The sequence below is a fragment of the Telopea speciosissima genome, chromosome 2, assembly GCF_018873765.1.
Source record: "Telopea speciosissima isolate NSW1024214 ecotype Mountain lineage chromosome 2, Tspe_v1, whole genome shotgun sequence".
Taxonomy (NCBI): domain Eukaryota; kingdom Viridiplantae; phylum Streptophyta; class Magnoliopsida; order Proteales; family Proteaceae; genus Telopea; species Telopea speciosissima.
The window spans coordinates 2,591,251-2,608,718 of NC_057917.1; the positions used below are offsets into that span (position 1 = coordinate 2,591,251).

A 17,468-nucleotide genomic window follows, 5' to 3' on the forward strand; every position below is an offset into this window, starting at 1 on the left:
ATGCTCACCACTTCTGAATGTAGGATTAATGGGGTTGCTTCTTGTATACAGAAGCCTGAAAAAGTGAGACTGTAAAATAAGGGAAGATGAGTACTTGAATAAGAAAAGAAGGGACCTTCGTTGCGGAAGCCGAATCATGGAGCGCAGCCGCAGAGAGTGATCTGTGCAATGTGCCGCTCTCATCGAGCGCTGAGGTCCGGTTGACGAGGGAACATTTATAGCAGTATGATATCTATAAAAACAAAAATTTGCATCAGTAAGTTTGGATTTTGAAAATTAAGGAGATGGTTGGGGGCGGGGGCGGGGAGAAAACCCAAGTGAAAGAGAGAATCTCCTAATACAAGGTTTGTGGTAGTTGGATAAAACTCCAATAGGGGTGTCGACCAGTTGGATTGATCGGTTTCGGTCTGGCTTAATCGATCCCACCCATTTATGACTTATGCTAATGAATCACTTAGGTTAAACATGAACATGTTTATATTTATTCAGTTGAAACTATATTATTAATTTTATTTTATAAAAGAAAGAGAAGATAAATTAAAGCAAAGATAAAACCTAAAACAGACATCCGCTTTTGTAACTTGCTTGCGCAAGCAATTTAAACATGTTAACTACCTCATTATCCCCAATATTACAAAACATGATTGTTCATGTGAGGAATTTCAAGTGTTCCAAAATATAAAGAGAGTTCCATAATATATATGAGGTGAGAGGTTCTTTGCTGTTTGTTGCAGCTATTCGGCACATTCCAAACATGTAAATTAGACCATCCACGAGAGAGGACAAAAGTTGATCAAGTAAAAAATAGTTTAAGGTTGGCCTCAGTATCATAGGAGTCCGGTCACAATCTGGTGCCCATTAGGCTACAACTAGACTAGGCACCATGAATGACCTATTAATATTAATAATCAGTATAGACCTGACATCAAATAGTTTATCAATTGTTCGGTTCAATTTAGGGTTTAATCAGTCAATTTCGATCAAGCCTATCAATGTGGGTCAGCTTTTTGACACCCTTATGGTTGGGTTTTCAGAACTTTGGGGAAAGTTCTAGGGTTTTTAGGATCGAGTATGTAGTCAATTTATGATTTTCATTACTCTGGTTGTATATTCTGTCTGGTTTGATCTTGAAATTCTAAGTTGGTTGTGGTATGTTGATTATGTTGATCTCAATCACACGCCAATCTCAAAAGGTTAATCAACTTTTGAGACCTAAGTATGGTGGATATACCAACAATTGCTTAGATCAGTTGGTGAGCCATGGTGCGCTTCATGCTCATACTCACCAAGAGGTCTCGAGTTCGGACACACCACACTCACACACCTGATATGGGCTAGGGTAGGGTTGAAGTTGAGCAACCTTTTATGGTTAGTTCGGACAGAAACTAACAACACCGGCTGGACATTTTTTGTTTTTTTTGGGGGTTGAAGCGACAAACTCGTAAATCGTAATAAAGAAGCCTTGAAGTGTCCAAACTTGTCCATTCGTTACATACGTTTGAATTCGAAAAACGAGAGGGGCGGAATCCAACATTACCATTAACCCGAGAGAGATTGAAAGCTTCCAATCCAACTACATCTGAAAGCAAAGCTCACTTCAGCTTCAGGTGCTTCTCTTTCCTTATTTCTTACTTGAGACTTGAGAGCAGAGAAAGAGAAAATGGCGTCGTCAGTCAACTTTTCCGTCGTTGAGGATAATGACCTTGACGACGCAGAGCTTTGGGCCGTGATAGATTCGGCAGCCGCCGCCTCTTACTCCTTCAAATCTCGCAAACCTCTCGCGCTGAAGCATTCTAGTCTTCAGGTTCACAGTCCAGTTCCGAATAATCCCTCTCTTGTGACCAAATTCTCTAAAAATTCTCGGAGCCATTACACGTTGGAGAAAGATGTCAGGGTTTCAGCTGATGGAGAGGTCTTACAAGAGCCATGGATTCGTCAGCGTCCACAGAAAATCGCAAGATCCCGTGGTCCTGATTGCGCTGAAGATAATCGAGTAGTTGTCTTGAAGCATATGCAGCGGACTCCAACGACACCGTCCTCATACTCATCGCCAGACTCTGGGAGGTTACTTGATCAAGAGATTAGTCCTGCTTCATGTGGCTCTCCGTCCTATTTCAGGAGGAATGAAGACAATAATAAAACGCCACATAGCTTATCCGGCCAGTTTCCTTCCGTCTCTCTTTTCAAGGAATACCAGAATGCGGCCATGGCGGTGATTACTTCTTTCACTTCTTTTTAATTGTTCCCTACTTTTTCTTTTCTTATACTTTTATTATTTTGGATATGTCTGTAATGGTTGAAGCTCCATGAAAATTTTAAACCAGTGACAATCTTGAGATTGATCAACCGCACAGATTCTTTGTAGTAGGAGTTAGCATTTTAGCAACTTTTCAGCATATATGGATAAGAGCGACTCATATAGGTTGTGTCCTAATTGTTTTCCTTAACCATCGAGGTTTCGAAGAATTCAATCCGATATTGTATGTTTGTTCTCTAAGCATTTCCAGCTTTAAAATGCAATGCTCAATAATTTTTGGCTTTGCAAAATACCACCACATAACTTGTATGTTGATGTCTTGATTTCTATTACTTAATACCTAGCCGCCGCCCCGGCCCCCGTGACAGTGTATAGATAATCTATTTGTTGAAGGCAGTTTGAAATCATTAACTTTCAATTAGCACCACAATAAGTAGTAGTCTTTAATTGCACTTGTTCTCGAGTCTTTCTAAGTGACCCTGTTAATGGAGAATCAGGGCACTTCATGCTCTCTTCAGTCTTGCTTGGTTTGGTCCAACCCAGACCATATGCACAACTGGGTTGAACCACATGATCCCTATCCGAACTACTTTGTGCTGGCTAATGAATCCCAATCCACCATTCCACTCTGTTTTGGCTGTGCTTTCTGTTATAAGCACTCTTGACTTTTAAACTCAGATATTACTCATAATAGAGAAGTCATTTCAGCTGAACACCTTCAACTTGCATTATATCACTCCTCACTGTTGCATTTGTTGGTCTTCGTTGCACATGGTTGATCCATCTTAATTGAATTTTCCTCATCCTGTCTCCTAGCATTATTGTTTCCTTGACCATATTCATAAATGATTTTATCCTTCCTACTCTTTCTAATCATGGACTCAATATCTTAAAAAATGGCAAGTAGCAAGTTTTCATGTTGAATCAGTTGTATTCAAATCTGATCTGAATTTGTCTCAAGTTTGAATCTTGGGTAATGCTCTGGGCACACCGTCAGTAGGTCCAGATTTTTGGGATTGTGCACTTCATTGAGATTACTTATGCTTTCAACTAGTTAGTTTTAAATGATCTCAGACATGCATTTGAGTCTGAGGGCAGCCGCTTGATGCAAGAAAATTCAGAAGATTAGGACCTTCTACAGGTCAACCCTCCAAGGGTGTTGTGAAAATAGGTAGCATATTGGGTTGTAGCCCTATAATTGAGTTACTTTCTACTAAATTTCTCTTTTAATTAGACTATTCAAACAAATCTCTTTCAGGCCACTTATTTTAAGGGCTTGCCCCTTTTCACACCCTAGTAAGTACATGAAGCATAGAGTGAGAGCGAGAGGTGTGAGAACTAACTTCAAACATTCCTGGGGAAATCTCAAGTATCTCTCTTTCTCCCTCATAGAGTCTTATATTTTCACCTTCCCTAACCAATGTTTAATCCTATCTCAGATGGTTTAGGGAAAACCGAATGCCAGTCGCTGGTTTAGTAGGCCATTTCAGCTGTCTCATTAGGTAGCATCAATATAGCATGAGATATAACAGAATTATGGAGCACTATTCATGGGCCAAATATCAGTTAGTTGGGATAAGACATGAAAGATTGTGGTGATGGTCTGCATCACAGCTCTCGAGTTTTCTGTTGATGTATCAAATGCACAAATTTGTCGATGGCTTCAGCTTGATAGTATGGTCGATAACACCTCTTGGAGAACTTGTTAGATTTAAGATTTAAGAACATCCTCTGCCCATATGTTATGTAATCCTTTATTAATTTATCATGGTTGTGTTACTTAATTTCAATGAGCATCATTTTTAACTTTTCAATGTCCTTTTTGCCTTATTTACTTGCATCCATATTCATAACCAACTCAAAGGTTTAAACTATTAGACTGATGCAGGTATTGCTAAGTCAATTTGAAGAAACATATGGGAATCTGTATGGAAATGATATGCCAGGAAATTTAGGATATAGATGGAAAATTTTTTGTAAAGCAGATATGATACTCTACAAGCACACCAGGATGATAGGTATTAGTAATAATCAATTCAACATAGCTCACCTAAGTTCAGTTTTATCCCATCCAGACCATAATGCGTTTGTTGGTTTTGACTGAAGAACAGAACGGGAAAGTGATAGAGTTGAAAGGAAATAAAGGGAGAGAGAAATCTTAAATATTTGGTATTATAAAGCTCTCAGTTAGATACAAACCTATATATCAAATCGTATTTCAGATCAAAATGTATGGAAGCTAATATAACTGATACTCTTGATACGTAATTGGTTAGTGTGGAAAAACCGGTCCGGGACTCAAAAGAATTAGGCAAAGTGTTTGTTGTGTTTGTTCCTGAACGAGTATCAGCACTGAAAGAACTTCTGGTTCCCCAGTGTTTATTCTATAGAATAAGATGAAAAATGTACATTTGCGGAAACTTATTGTAGGTTTCTTAATTGCTTATCATACTTCCCACATTTTTAACTAAACTATTCTCTCATGCCTGATCCATAGGATCTTACACGGATGCCTCCCGCATTTTGTAACTAAATTAGAATCTCTATAGTTTCTGTTTCATGTAAAATGCATTGTACATGGATATTTATGTTTCTGTTTACTGATTGGGAAAAAAGAAAATAAAAAGGAAAAAAATTTCTGGCAGATGCTGTCCTATTTCCTGCTTGATGACGCAGTTGTTCTTGCTTGGAGATGACTTGTATGTTTTTCTTTTGCCACTTCAATGGACAGATTCTAGAGAAATCTGATTACACTGTAATTTCTGGGAGCCCATTTATAAAGAAATCAGGTAATAGATTGAAATTCTTGGGGTTCTGTTTCTGCCATTGCGTTAAAAACTGATGTTTCTTGGACTGAATTACATTTTTGTTCTTCAGGATGGAGAAAGATATCATTTTACTTCAATTTATCCTTTGAAATTAAAGACAAGACTATTGAATTTGATGAGAACCGAAATGTGCAGCGAGCTGAATTTGTGGTTCGTGCATATATGCAGTATGTTCTTTGCCTCCTGCAACATGTAATTGTGGTCTTACAAGTCTTTATTTTTGTCTTACTATTTTGTTATATGGTCCTGTGACTAGAGGTGGTAGGTTCTCAGATGGATGGGGGTCATGTGAACGTCGTGAGAAACGCTTTTTGAAACCAAACCATGACATTCCCAGCACAGCAGAAACCAGAGCTAAGAATAAAGCATGCCAGGTATGTTCATCCTGTCATGTGCTTTCTTTTTCCAAACTTCTGCTATTTAGTGATTTTGATTGATTCATATGTCGATGTTGGTTTACTGTCTACATCCAGCTGGATCCATTTGAATATTCTGGTAGTTATATTTATTTATCTATTTAGTTTTCTGAATTGAAGTTCGTTTTACTCTGGCTTGATGATTTATGCCAATGTTTTAATGGACTGTTCGACCTGGTGGTTGGAGAGTTCTGCTAGTTCTATTTGACAGTCAGGTCCTGACCCTTGAGGCCTTGACGACCTGGTCCGTGGTCATAACTGTCCAAAAGTCATTGGGTCATTTGATTAGCCAGTGGGCCATCAAGTCCAAATGTAGGAACAGCAGTTGGACTAATCAGGCCCCCGACCCAAAGGCCTGAGAGATGTTACTGAATACTAGAACATTATACATGAAGTGCACGGAGAAATCCAAAACCATCAATTCACTGTAAGCACAGTAGGCCGCTATGATAAACAAATCACTGTGCTAATAGTAGGACTGTTATTAAGGTATATCATAATTTTTCTAATGACTTAATGTCTCAACATTCAGACCATTTGGACAGTCCTGGTTGGTGATTTTAGCACATTAATTTATACAGATACATATTTTCTTTTGATTCATGCACATAGTCACTTGCAAGTTGCAACTATAAATTTGTGTTTTGTCTTCTTCTCGTGGATGAGGGCGAGCCTTGGTGCAACGGTAAGGTTGCTCCATTGTGACCAAGTGGTCACGGGTTCGAGTCTGGAAACGGCCTCTCTGCAAAAGCCAGAGGTAAGGCTGGGTACATTAGGACCTTCCCCAGACCCCGCAGTGACAGGAGCCTCGTGCACTGGGTACGCCCTTGTTTCTTCTTCTCATGGATGCATGATTGTTAACTTATGAGGCCCCTAAATAAAAATTTAGAGAGGTAGTGGAAACTTTTGGAGCTGGCCTACTAGGATATATTTTCTCATAAAATACAATGCAAAAGTTAGGATTTATTAACTCCTCTTTTCAAAAGAGGAGCAACATGATATCTTTTTTCAACTTGGAAACAGCCTCTCCTGTGAAGTAGGGGGTAAGGCTGTGTACATTTGCCCTTCCCAGACCCTGCAGTAGCGGGAGCCTTATGCAATGGGACGCTCTTTATATATATACAACAACAACAAACTCAATCTTATCCCAACTTAATGGGGTTGGCTAGATGGATCCAAACAACACAAAGTAGAGAAAATTGAGATCTAAACAAAAACAAAAGGGGGGAGGAAGGGAGGGATGGGAAAAGAGACGAGAAATGAAAATGGAAAATGACAAATGCAAGATGGAAGATAAAAAAAAAAATGAAGGGTGAAGGATGAAGGTAAGAGGAAAGAGGCACAGCCCAACAAGTCAGGAGAATCTCACTTAAATGGGGTCTGCATGGATCCTTGCCCTTCAATAGGCTCTATCCGAGGTCATACTTGGGATAGGCTTAAAAGCATGGATTTGGAATCTCCAAGGGAGATTAAATCTTGGACAGTGGACACACCTTTTGTAAAGACACCTTGAAAGGACACTTTAGTACTTTACCTCTATAAATAGAGGGTGGGCTGTCCATTCATTCTTCTCTCTTGTCTTCCTTTCTTTGTTTTGTTGAGTGTTGAGCACAGCCCTTGGTGTCCTTCGGTGGCCTAGTGACTGAGTGCAGAATTACTAGTTAGCTTCATTGATGGGGTTTGTTTCATCTTGGAGGTTGATTGGCAAGGAACCCAGTTGCACCAATAGAGAGCCTCTATAACCTTAAGGAGAATGACCATTTGGCACAACTCAAACCATATAGGTGTTGCAGACTCTGAGTCAAGTTGCAGTGTTGCATAATCTTAATCAAGTGAAGTTGGTACACTCTCCTACAATTGGTGGCCATTGCTACAACAAAGAGATAAGTCCTTGTAATCTCATCTTGGTGTTATATTACAACACAAGAAAAATCAGAAGACATTCTAATTTAAATGAACCTCAAGGCAGAGAGATATAAGTTTATTTGCTTTTAAGTTCATTGTCCCAGTCCATGGTATCCTGTTTCCATCAGCCTGATTGATTAAGCAATTTGTTACCAAAGAATGGGTGGCCTATGAGGTAAAGTCCAACTTTTTTCTTGTTCACAGGTCAGTGCAGGACCTTGAATAGAGGTATGCTTGTAAATTTGTTGCAGGCGCTAACTTTTCAATGTGTTTCCTTTTGCGTCTGCACCTCCATCCAAAACTTCCATCCATAACTATAATTTGAGAAATCGGAATTAGATCATGTGAATTGCTCGATTTGAATCTGCTATGGATACTAGTTACCTATCTAGATTCAATGTATGTAGAGGCTAAGGATAGTGACCGTATTGTGACTCAGCCCTAGCTAAGCATACCATATTTGTAATCCATATCCCATCTATAAATAATAAAGGGCCTCTGTCTCTTCTGACAAGCCAAATCATTCTCCGGTATTTCTCTTCTCAACTTGGTATTAGAGACTAAGGCAAATTTCCACCAAAGGTTTCTTGTAATCCCCGTCGCCGAGGCTTTGGCCTCTCCTCTGTGTTTAGCATGGATGAATGAACATGTGCTAAGGCATGTCACCCCATGCTAAACACCGTTGACCGCTAACAATTGACATCACCGCCGCTTCACCGATCGTCACCACTACTCCCAGGCCCTTGCCTATTTCTGCCTAGGGTTCCAGATTTCCGTGCCCTCTGCCGGTCCTTGCCATCATCAACCACCATCCCAAGCCTCCCGCTTGCTGCCAGTAACACCGCCAGGACTCCCGCCTGGCCCCTGCCCTCCTCGCTAGCCCCACCTGGCCCTTTGTCGCCCTATGCAGGTCCCGTCTGGCCCTTGCCGCCTTCGACTGATCCCGTGCCGCCTAGCGCAGGCCCTGCCTAGCCCCTATCGCCTCTACCTGGCCTTGCCTGGCCCCTCTACTGCCATGTGCAGGCCCCGCCTGGCCCCTTGCTGCCTTCGCCGATTCCGCAAGGTCACGCGCATGTCTCCTCACCATTTACGGTAACTACTTTTTGGGGTACGCCACTGATGACACACCTATGCTTATTGAGGCTTCTGCCAAGGAAAATTGGTTGGCTAATAATGCCTTGATTATGCCCTTATTAAATTCTATAAAACTATCTATTAGTCAGAGCTTTGTTCTGTTGAATTTTGCGAAGGATTTATAGGATGTTGTTAAGCACATATATGGGCAGACTAGCAATTATGCCCAAATTTATGAGCTTCGCCATCAGGTTCGTAAAATTACTCAGAAAGAGTTGTCTATCTCTGCCTATTACTCTGCCCTTAATACTTTATGGTAGTTGTTGGACTTCTACCACCCCATTCCCATTATATGCACCTCTGATGCTGACTCATTCAGAAAGGAACGAGAAATGGAACGGGTTTACGATTTCCTTACTAGTCTCAACCCATAGTATGATCAGATTAATGTCTTAGCAGAAATACCTTTCCCACACTTCTATGGGCTTATAATATTGTTCAGCATGAAGACCGCCGTCGTTCTGTTATGATGCTCCTTGCTGCCCCTCCTCGTTCTGCCATGGTGACTACTCAGGCTTCTATTGCTTCAGATTCTACTGGTCCTTCTACTAACCCTGGTTCATCTACAAGGGACCCGGTTAAGTGTGACTATGATGGACGTCCTCGCTATACCAAAGAGACATGTTGGAAGCTTTACTACTTGGATCCAGGTCTCACTGCTGCTCCTTCTCCAATTTCAGCTCATATTACTCGGGAAGACAGTGCTCTTAGTCAGCTGCATCAATGGCACCGTCGTCTTGGTCACCCTTCCTTTCGTATTTACGTCGTTTATTTCCTTCTTTGGTTAAACACTGTAATTTGGACCGTTTTACTTGTGATATTTGTGAACTTGCAAAGCATACACGATCCTCTTATTTTCCCAGTAATAATAAAAGCATTTTTCCATTCTTTTGTTATTCACTCCGACTTATGGGGTCCTTCCAGGACTATTGCTGGAGGTGGGTTTAAATGGTTTATCTCTTTTATTGATAATTGTACTAGACTAACTTGGGTATTTCTTCTCCGAACTGCGTCCGAAACTTTCTCTTGTTTCCAATTTTTCAATAAAAATGATTCGGACCCAGTTCAATGCCCAGGTTAAAGTTCTCGTACACCTGAGCAAAATGGTATTTCGGAGAGAAAGTACCATCATCTTCTAGGGGTTACTTGGTCTCTGATGTTTACTACTCATGTTCCAAAATTCTATCAGGGTGATGTTGTTCTTACTATTGCCTTTTTTATCAATCGAGTTCCTTCCAGTGTACTCGACATCCAAACACCAGTAAGTTAGCATCTTGATCCCACTATTGCCTCTCATCTTCCTCCTTGTGTGTTTGGATGTGTTTGCTTCGCTCACAACTCATCCCCCTCTCGATCTAAACTTGACCCACAGGCCTTCAGATATATCTTCCTTGGGTATTCTACTTCTCATAAAGGTTATAAGTGTTATTATCCTCCCTCTCAAAAGCTTTTTATCACAATGGATGTCACCTTTCATGAGGATGAACCTTATTACCATTCTTCTCTTCAAGGGGAGACTCTAGAGGAAGAGAATCCTTCACCTCCTTTCATCATTGATACTGTTCGTTTTCAGGGGGAGCAAACTGATGAGATTGACTCTGCTACCATGAGACAAAACCTCCTTACTTATTCTCGGAGAAAGGAAAATACTGCCCCTGACATACCATGTCCATCTACGCTCCCTAAGTTGGCTCCACCAACCCAAGCACCAAGTAATGAATCTCCTTCTCTTGATGATCATCCTATTGCTATTAGGAGGGAGTTAGAGCTTGTACCAAACACCCTATTTCTAATTTTATCTCCTATGAATTGTTATCTCCCTCTTACCGTGCCTTTGCTTCTTCGCTATCTTCTATGTCCATTGACTCCAATCCACAGGGTTGGAAGGAAGCCATCACAGACCCAAAAGACCAAGCAACGGCTGATCGTAGACCACCGTTGCCTTGACTCTATTAAGGGCGCCTACTTTTTCTTGTTGCGCGTGCTAACGTGTCAAAGCATGCTCGTAGATCAGCTCGACCACCGGGAGAGAGTGCCCTATGATCAGCTTACTCTCCATTGGGCTCATCCCTTGCTTGGTTCTGGCGCGCGTCAGCGCTCATGGACCAATCAAACTACTGTGCTACTGCAGCACGCTAGCAGCAAGGAAAGTGCCAACGCCCCAACTATAAATAGACGTGCTAACATGCCCAACAATCGAACTACTGCGCTAGCACGCAGCGGTGGTCGTAGATCAGCTAGTTGTTGCTTGTTAGGGGCGAGTACTACACGAGCTCATAAATCAAGTATGGAATGAACCTTGTCTACGAAGCATAAAACCTCACTATATCAATGAGTGAAGGGCCTGCCGAAGTGAGGGCCTTACTTGCTGGTTTATCCATCATCCAATCCACAACAAATCGGATGAAAGCCTGATACTTCTTACCTACCATTCCGTGAAATCGGAAAAGGTTTCTAAGAGCACAAAAGGTCAGTTTTCTAGTAAGATCTGAAGGGCAATTCCAGGTAACTGTGGAGGGAATGCGGTAAAGCCGCATTGCCTCTTTCGTATTCTCTAGACCGACCGGTCTCCTTTCATCATTCATTCACTTTCCGGATCAAGGGCCCTTAAGGTGTCTTTTTGTGTTCCTTCATCCCTTTATTCTGTAGTACTATAAGTTTCTTCTTGTCTTATATATTAGTTATGAGTAATAGGTGCTATCTCTTAGAGTTCTTGCTTGAGTAGAGCCTTTGTGCTCTTCATTGCTTTAAGCTTTCACCCCAACTTAAAGCAAGGTAGCTCGTTGTTGTGTTAGCTAGAGTTAGGTAGTGTGTTGTTGTGTTCATTAGCGTCAGCAAGGGAGAGCGCAGTAGTAGCATGTTGCGAAGGGAGCGCAAGTGCTATTGGTAGGGAGCAATGCGCGATGTATAGTGTGTGCTGCGCGCTGTTGCATTCATTAGCTAGTGCAAGGAGCGTATTGTTGCATTAAGGCTCTGCAGCTTTCCCGGGCCGAGACAGAATTCTTTATTAAAAAGGATAGACAGCCCGAAGGTTGCTATCCCAATAGGCCAGCTGGCAGAACGAGGAGAGGGCCTGACAATCATACCATCGCAGTTGAAAAAAGCATGTTCCCTTCAGATAACATGCACTGTAGGCCATCCTTGACCTTCTTCGTTTTTTATGAAAAAAAAATCTCGATCTCCAAAAGCGTTTTCTTGGATCAAGAGCCCTTCGTCGAGCCTTTCCTTTAGTGGTTGGGGGAAGCATTCCCTTATCTGACCTTGGCGGGCATTCTTTCGCTATGGGGTGGGCTTGGTTTTCACATAGGCTCAAACATGATTTGAAGGGTCCTAGTTACGCCATGCGTTCAAAACCATAAAAGCCTTTGGAAAGCTACATGGATGATAAAAAGAGGGCGCTTTCCTTTGTTTCACTATAAACTTAATTGCACTAGCTCACTTAGGTGAGCAGCAAGCCGTTGGTTGAACCAATAAGGGCACTGGCAAAAGGTACCACAAGACACCCAATCCCAGAAGAAGACATGTTATTTGGACGAATTGGCTATCTTTGACGTAGGCGAAGGCCATTGCCTCTGATAAGTCGAATGTCCTTGTACAACTACTTTGTTTTGTGGCGTCCACTAATCCAATAACGTGATCCGGGAACTAAGTAGGGTGGCTTTGTTGCCTCTATTTTGATTTATTGTTGAAGCAAAATGGAAAAGGGCAATTGGCTGATCCCGATGGCAAGCGGGTTCCATAAGGCACTGTAAGCGTTGAAGGTCTACTTTTTTGGAAGAATGCCATGGTAGAGGAAATGTAAGACTTGAAGAAAAATAATACCTGGGAGCTTCTTCCTCTTCCCGAAGGAAAGAAATCAGTAGGGTGCAAGTGGGTTTTCACTATAAAGTAAAAGGCAGACAGGACCATTGAAAGATACAAGGCAAGATTAGTTGCCAAGGGCTTCATCCAGATATATGGTATTGACTACCAGGACAGCTTTGCCCCTTTTGCAAAGATGAATTCTGTCCGTAGCAAAAGAGCTTTGCTGTCCTATACCGCAAATCTTGGATGGAAACTTCAGTAATTAGATGTGAAGAATGCTTTCATGAACGGAGATCTTGAAGATGTCTATATAGACATTCCTATTGGCTTTGAGTCACCATCAACAACTGGGAAAGTATGTCGACTGTGTCAATCCCACTATGGCCTCAAGCAATCTCCTCAAGTTTGGTCTGGCAAGTTTTAAAAAGCCATGCAGAAGTTTGAGTACAAACAGAGTCATGTTGATCACACCTTGTTTACTAAATAGAAAGAGGGTAAGATTACTGCTCTAATAGTCAATGGTGACAACATAGGTATAATTGGCAATGATGATACAAAGATCGTTGTATTAAAGACTTAGTTAGCAGTGGAATTTGAAACCAATGATTTAAGACCTCTTAGATACTTCCTTGGAATTGAGGTAGCCCCCTAGCAAAGGTATCTTCATTTCCCAAAGAAAGTATATCCTAAACCTTCTTGAGGAGACAAGGATGATTGGATGCAAGCCTGCAGATTCACCTATTGAAGTTAATCATCAGCTAAGCAGTCAGGGAGGTGATCCAGTGGATAAGACGCTGATATACCTCTCCCATACTCGACCAAATGTTGCCTATGTTGTGGGAGTTGTAAGCTGATTTCTACATGACCCAAAGACAGCTCATCTTGAGGCAATATATCAGATTCCGAGGTACTTAAAATCATCCCCAGGAAAAGGCATCCTATTCTCCAACAATAGTAATCTAAAATTGGAATCATTTACTGATGTTGATTGGGCAGGCTCTGTTGATGATCGTCGTTCAACCTCAGAATAATGCACATTCCCTGAAGGTAGTCTGGTTACACGGCGAAGTAAGAAACGATTTGTAGTAAATCAAGTGCAAAAGCTGAGTACAAAGCAATGGCACAAGGTGTCTGTAAACTCATCTGGCTTAAAGTATTACTTTTTGATTTAGGAGTGACTCATGAGACACCTATTCGTCTTTATTGTGACTATAAGGCTGGAATTAGTATAGCCCACAATCTAGTTCTGCACGATAGGACCAAGCATATTGAGATTGGCAAACACTTCATCAAAGATAAACTTGAAGAAGGATTGATCTGCATTCTTTTCGTCACTTCAGAGGATCAACTTGCTGATGTACTTACTAAGGGATTGACATCCAAGTCATTCCATCCTATTGTATCCAAGTTGGGCATGAAAGATATATATGCACCAACTTGAGGAGGAGTGTTAAGGATATGGGTTACCTATCTAGATTCAATGTATTGTGACCCAGCCCTAGCTAGACATACCATATTTGTAATCCATATCCCATCTATAAATAATAAAGGGCCTTTGTCTCTTCTGACAAGCCAAATCATTCTTTGGTATTTCTCTTCTCAACTGAATCAGATCAGGTGAATCACCAACTCCGAACCGGAATCAGTGGCACCAGATCCAGATTCCAGACATTTTTTAATACACTTTTTTGAATTGGTGGTGAATCATGTTTGAACTTCATTTCTTGGTCATCATTTTCCTCTTTTAGTCGGTAAAATAGCATAAGATCAACAAAACTTACCTCTTGTAGCAAGATTCCTATTCGCTACCATTTCACCTAAAAGTTCGAACTGGTAGGGAAGGGCAGCATCAATGTATACATCAACACTCCCCTGCACGTGCAGGCCAAGATCCCATGGTCCTTGCACGTGGAGCTCATGCGGTACCAAGGGAGAAGAAATGTCAAGAAAACTCTTCGGATACACTTCCCAATAGTGGAACACTTGACCTCCCTGCTCTGATACCATGTTCGCTACCATTTCACCTAAAAGCTCGAAGTGTTAGGGAAAGGCAGCGTCAATGTATACATCGACAATTCCTTATTTACTGAATCAACAACTCACATATTTTGTGAAATCTGTGCTTCTTCTTCCTGATTCCATTTGTAGGGTTTCAACCGATTACAGACAATTCCGATTCCGACTGGGTCGGAATTGGCAGGAACCGACCCCATCCCCGATTCTGTATACTTGAACTTTGCCCGGACCATAAGCTCAAAATGTATTTCTGGTCTGGATAAACAAGAAGCTGTTCTCTTTATTCTCTCGCAGATACTTTACCCACTGAAGTCATCCCAACTTGGGAAGCTAAGCTGATAGTGAGGCTTTACTATGACTCCAAATTTAGGTTTTGGAGAAACATGAAGATTTTTCATGTTAATAAGACCTCAGGTAAGAAAATTCTAATATTGGAAGCATACGAATTGTTGAATGCTGGAAGTATATGAATTGTTGAATTTTGGATATAAACACTGAGCTCCACAAGTTATGTTGTATGAACTTGCTCATGTGGTGGAATGCATTGTGCTCAATGCTAGTGACCTTAACATGGACGCAAATTGATTTCTAAAGGAAATACTACATTTACCCTTGACTGAACTGTGGATCTGTCTTTGAAGTGGAGATGACCTAGATATGTTAGGTGTCAAAATTGTTGTGGAGATCTTATGCACAAATGTAGTCTAAATTGGAACCGGACTCATTCTCAGCCCGAACAGCCCTTGCCAACTTTATCACCTTTTCCATCATATAAATTGTGGCAGTTTAGAATACCCAAGGAGCTTTTAGGTGTTTCAAAGTATACATTTGAACAGAGATGGAGCCAAGGAGTAGAGCTCTACTAGTTCCCCCTTTCAATAAATAATTCCATTACCCAAAAAAAAAAGTATACATTTGAATTGTAATCTTTAAACTGTGGGTAAGAAACTTGCAGCATGAGATTATAAGCTCTGATCTCTTTTCCTGGGGCCAACACCATGCATATTCTTCTCGGTATTCTAGTGTTTAGGAAGCTGTCCAATCAGATAGTAATATCTGCATTTATATCTTTCTTACTGCGGCAACCTGAGGCTCTTAAAAGTTAACCCATGTTAGTAAACGAGGCTGGATAGCCTGGATCCCATCTTTCACAGCATAATTATATTTGACAGTCAAATTCAACCTTTCTTTTGGTGCTCCTCTTACTCATCATTTTATATGTAAAGCCTATCTTTTGTATGTTGTGTTGTAGAGTATAATTGAAGATACACTATGTGAATGATGAGTGATATTGTCTCTTAAAGAATGGATAAATTTTGACTTTTTTTAGAATGGTACATGGGACATGTTCCTATTTCTTATGTGGACATTTGCAGGATTTGCTTGGAATTGGAGAGTATCGACCTGGTGCTACCAATGCTGGTCGATAAATGTAGATTAATCAGTGTACTGGGAAAGGGATCCCAGCTCATTCTCATCCGGAATGATATGTGGAGAAGTCAACATCATGGGTTGGAAAACGATTCACCCATAAAAACTCTACACACAGAGACATTAAAAGTCTAAAATTCAATCCAAACAAAGAAGAAAGATATAGGGGTTTGGAAGGAAAAGAAAGGAAACAAAAGATTGGTGATGCTGTGTGGAAACGGGTAACCTGTGGAGTGTCGAGTGTCAAGTCGACACTGTCGACCACAAAGAAAGAGAGCACTCAAGAACAAGAGAAAAAGCAAAAGCGTCCTCTCTCTCTCTCCATCTCTGTTTTTTTTTTATTGGATTCTCCAGAGTTCCAATTCCATCAACTCATCATGAAATTTTTGTGTGGACTTTAAACCCCCTCCGCCTGTTTTTAGGATCCGTGTGTACTAAATTCTAATTCATCCGTTGGCAGCGGAAGACTATGACCCCCACACTATGATGAATGACGATTCTGCTTTGAATTCTAGGATAGGCTGCCCAAGAAATGGGATGTTCCTGATTAAACGATAGCCACTTTCTGTGGTGACTGGTGAGGATGATATTTGATCAGGTTTTTCTAGTGGCTTTTGGGCCTAGAAGGTAGCCATAGCCACTCAACATCTTCCTGTTAATGCAGCAGCAATATGCATGACAGCATGAGTATCACGATTTTAAAATTCGATAATAGATCGACCGATTTGTATTGGTAGCTCTATGGTCGATATTGTATGGATTTGGTTTTTTTTATTTATTTATGAAAAATGGTGTTTTTATTTGAAATTGGGCCAATATGACCCCTATACAATCGACATGTATCGATATTAAGATCGGTATTGATTGTTATCTTGGAAAACTATAAAAGCATTTAGGTTATGTTTGGATGTCAAAAAAAAAAAATTGAATTTGAGAAGAGATAGACACAAAACAATCATTGCATCATCGTTATTTTTGTCTCATTATTTTTTTTATTTTCTTTTTTTGGCATCGAATCCAATTACTCTACCTCCGCCTGACTAGTACTACCATGTGCCCCATACACAAGCATGGAGGAAAGTACCGCCTTACCCTTGCTTGGGCAAGGCACTCGGGTAGGGGTAAGATGGTACATTCTACCTTGCTTGTGTATGGGGCGCACACGACAGTAGGGGCAGGCGGAAGTAGAGGAGTCGAACGCTCGAAATATAGCCTTAGGGAGAGGGATAGGCATGCCACCCACGTGGGACTAGGCATTATGCCATCATATAAGAGGGGCAGAGGAGGAATGATAGGCATACTATCCGCTAGTATGTGGCATGCAGGCGGCGTGCCCAGGCTTTCTGTTTATCGGTATACACCAGGAATAGGAGTTGTAATAGCTTGGTTTCATTGAGTGTATTGTGAATGAATATATACAAAGAATATGAGGATCAATACACATGATCTCCTCCCTAATCTAATGCTGTAATTGATACTATACAATCAGACTTTACATATATATAGACACAAAGATATGATTGAGTGGATTGGCATGAGAAGATCATGACAATACTTTCTTAGCATTTATCATACTCCCAGTATTCTACCCAAAAAAAAAATCATACTCCCAGTAAGGGTTTTTTTTTTTTGTTTTTTAAGAAGTGTCAAGAATCAAGATAATCGAAACTTCAAATA

General features: G+C 40.9%; 1 protein-coding gene across 1 annotated transcript; it reads left to right on the forward strand.

The window, feature by feature from the left end:
• Positions 1–1,610: 1,610 nt before the first annotated feature.
• On the forward strand, positions 1,611–15,926 carry LOC122649605. Its single transcript, XM_043842819.1, has 5 exons — positions 1,611–2,212; positions 4,989–5,046; positions 5,135–5,252; positions 5,342–5,459; positions 15,737–15,926. Exons 1-5 carry the CDS (start codon positions 1,661–1,663, stop codon positions 15,788–15,790), a joined length of 900 nt encoding a protein of 299 aa, XP_043698754.1. The 5' UTR covers positions 1,611–1,660; the 3' UTR covers positions 15,791–15,926.
• The last annotated feature ends 1,542 nt before the right edge of the window (positions 15,927–17,468 follow it).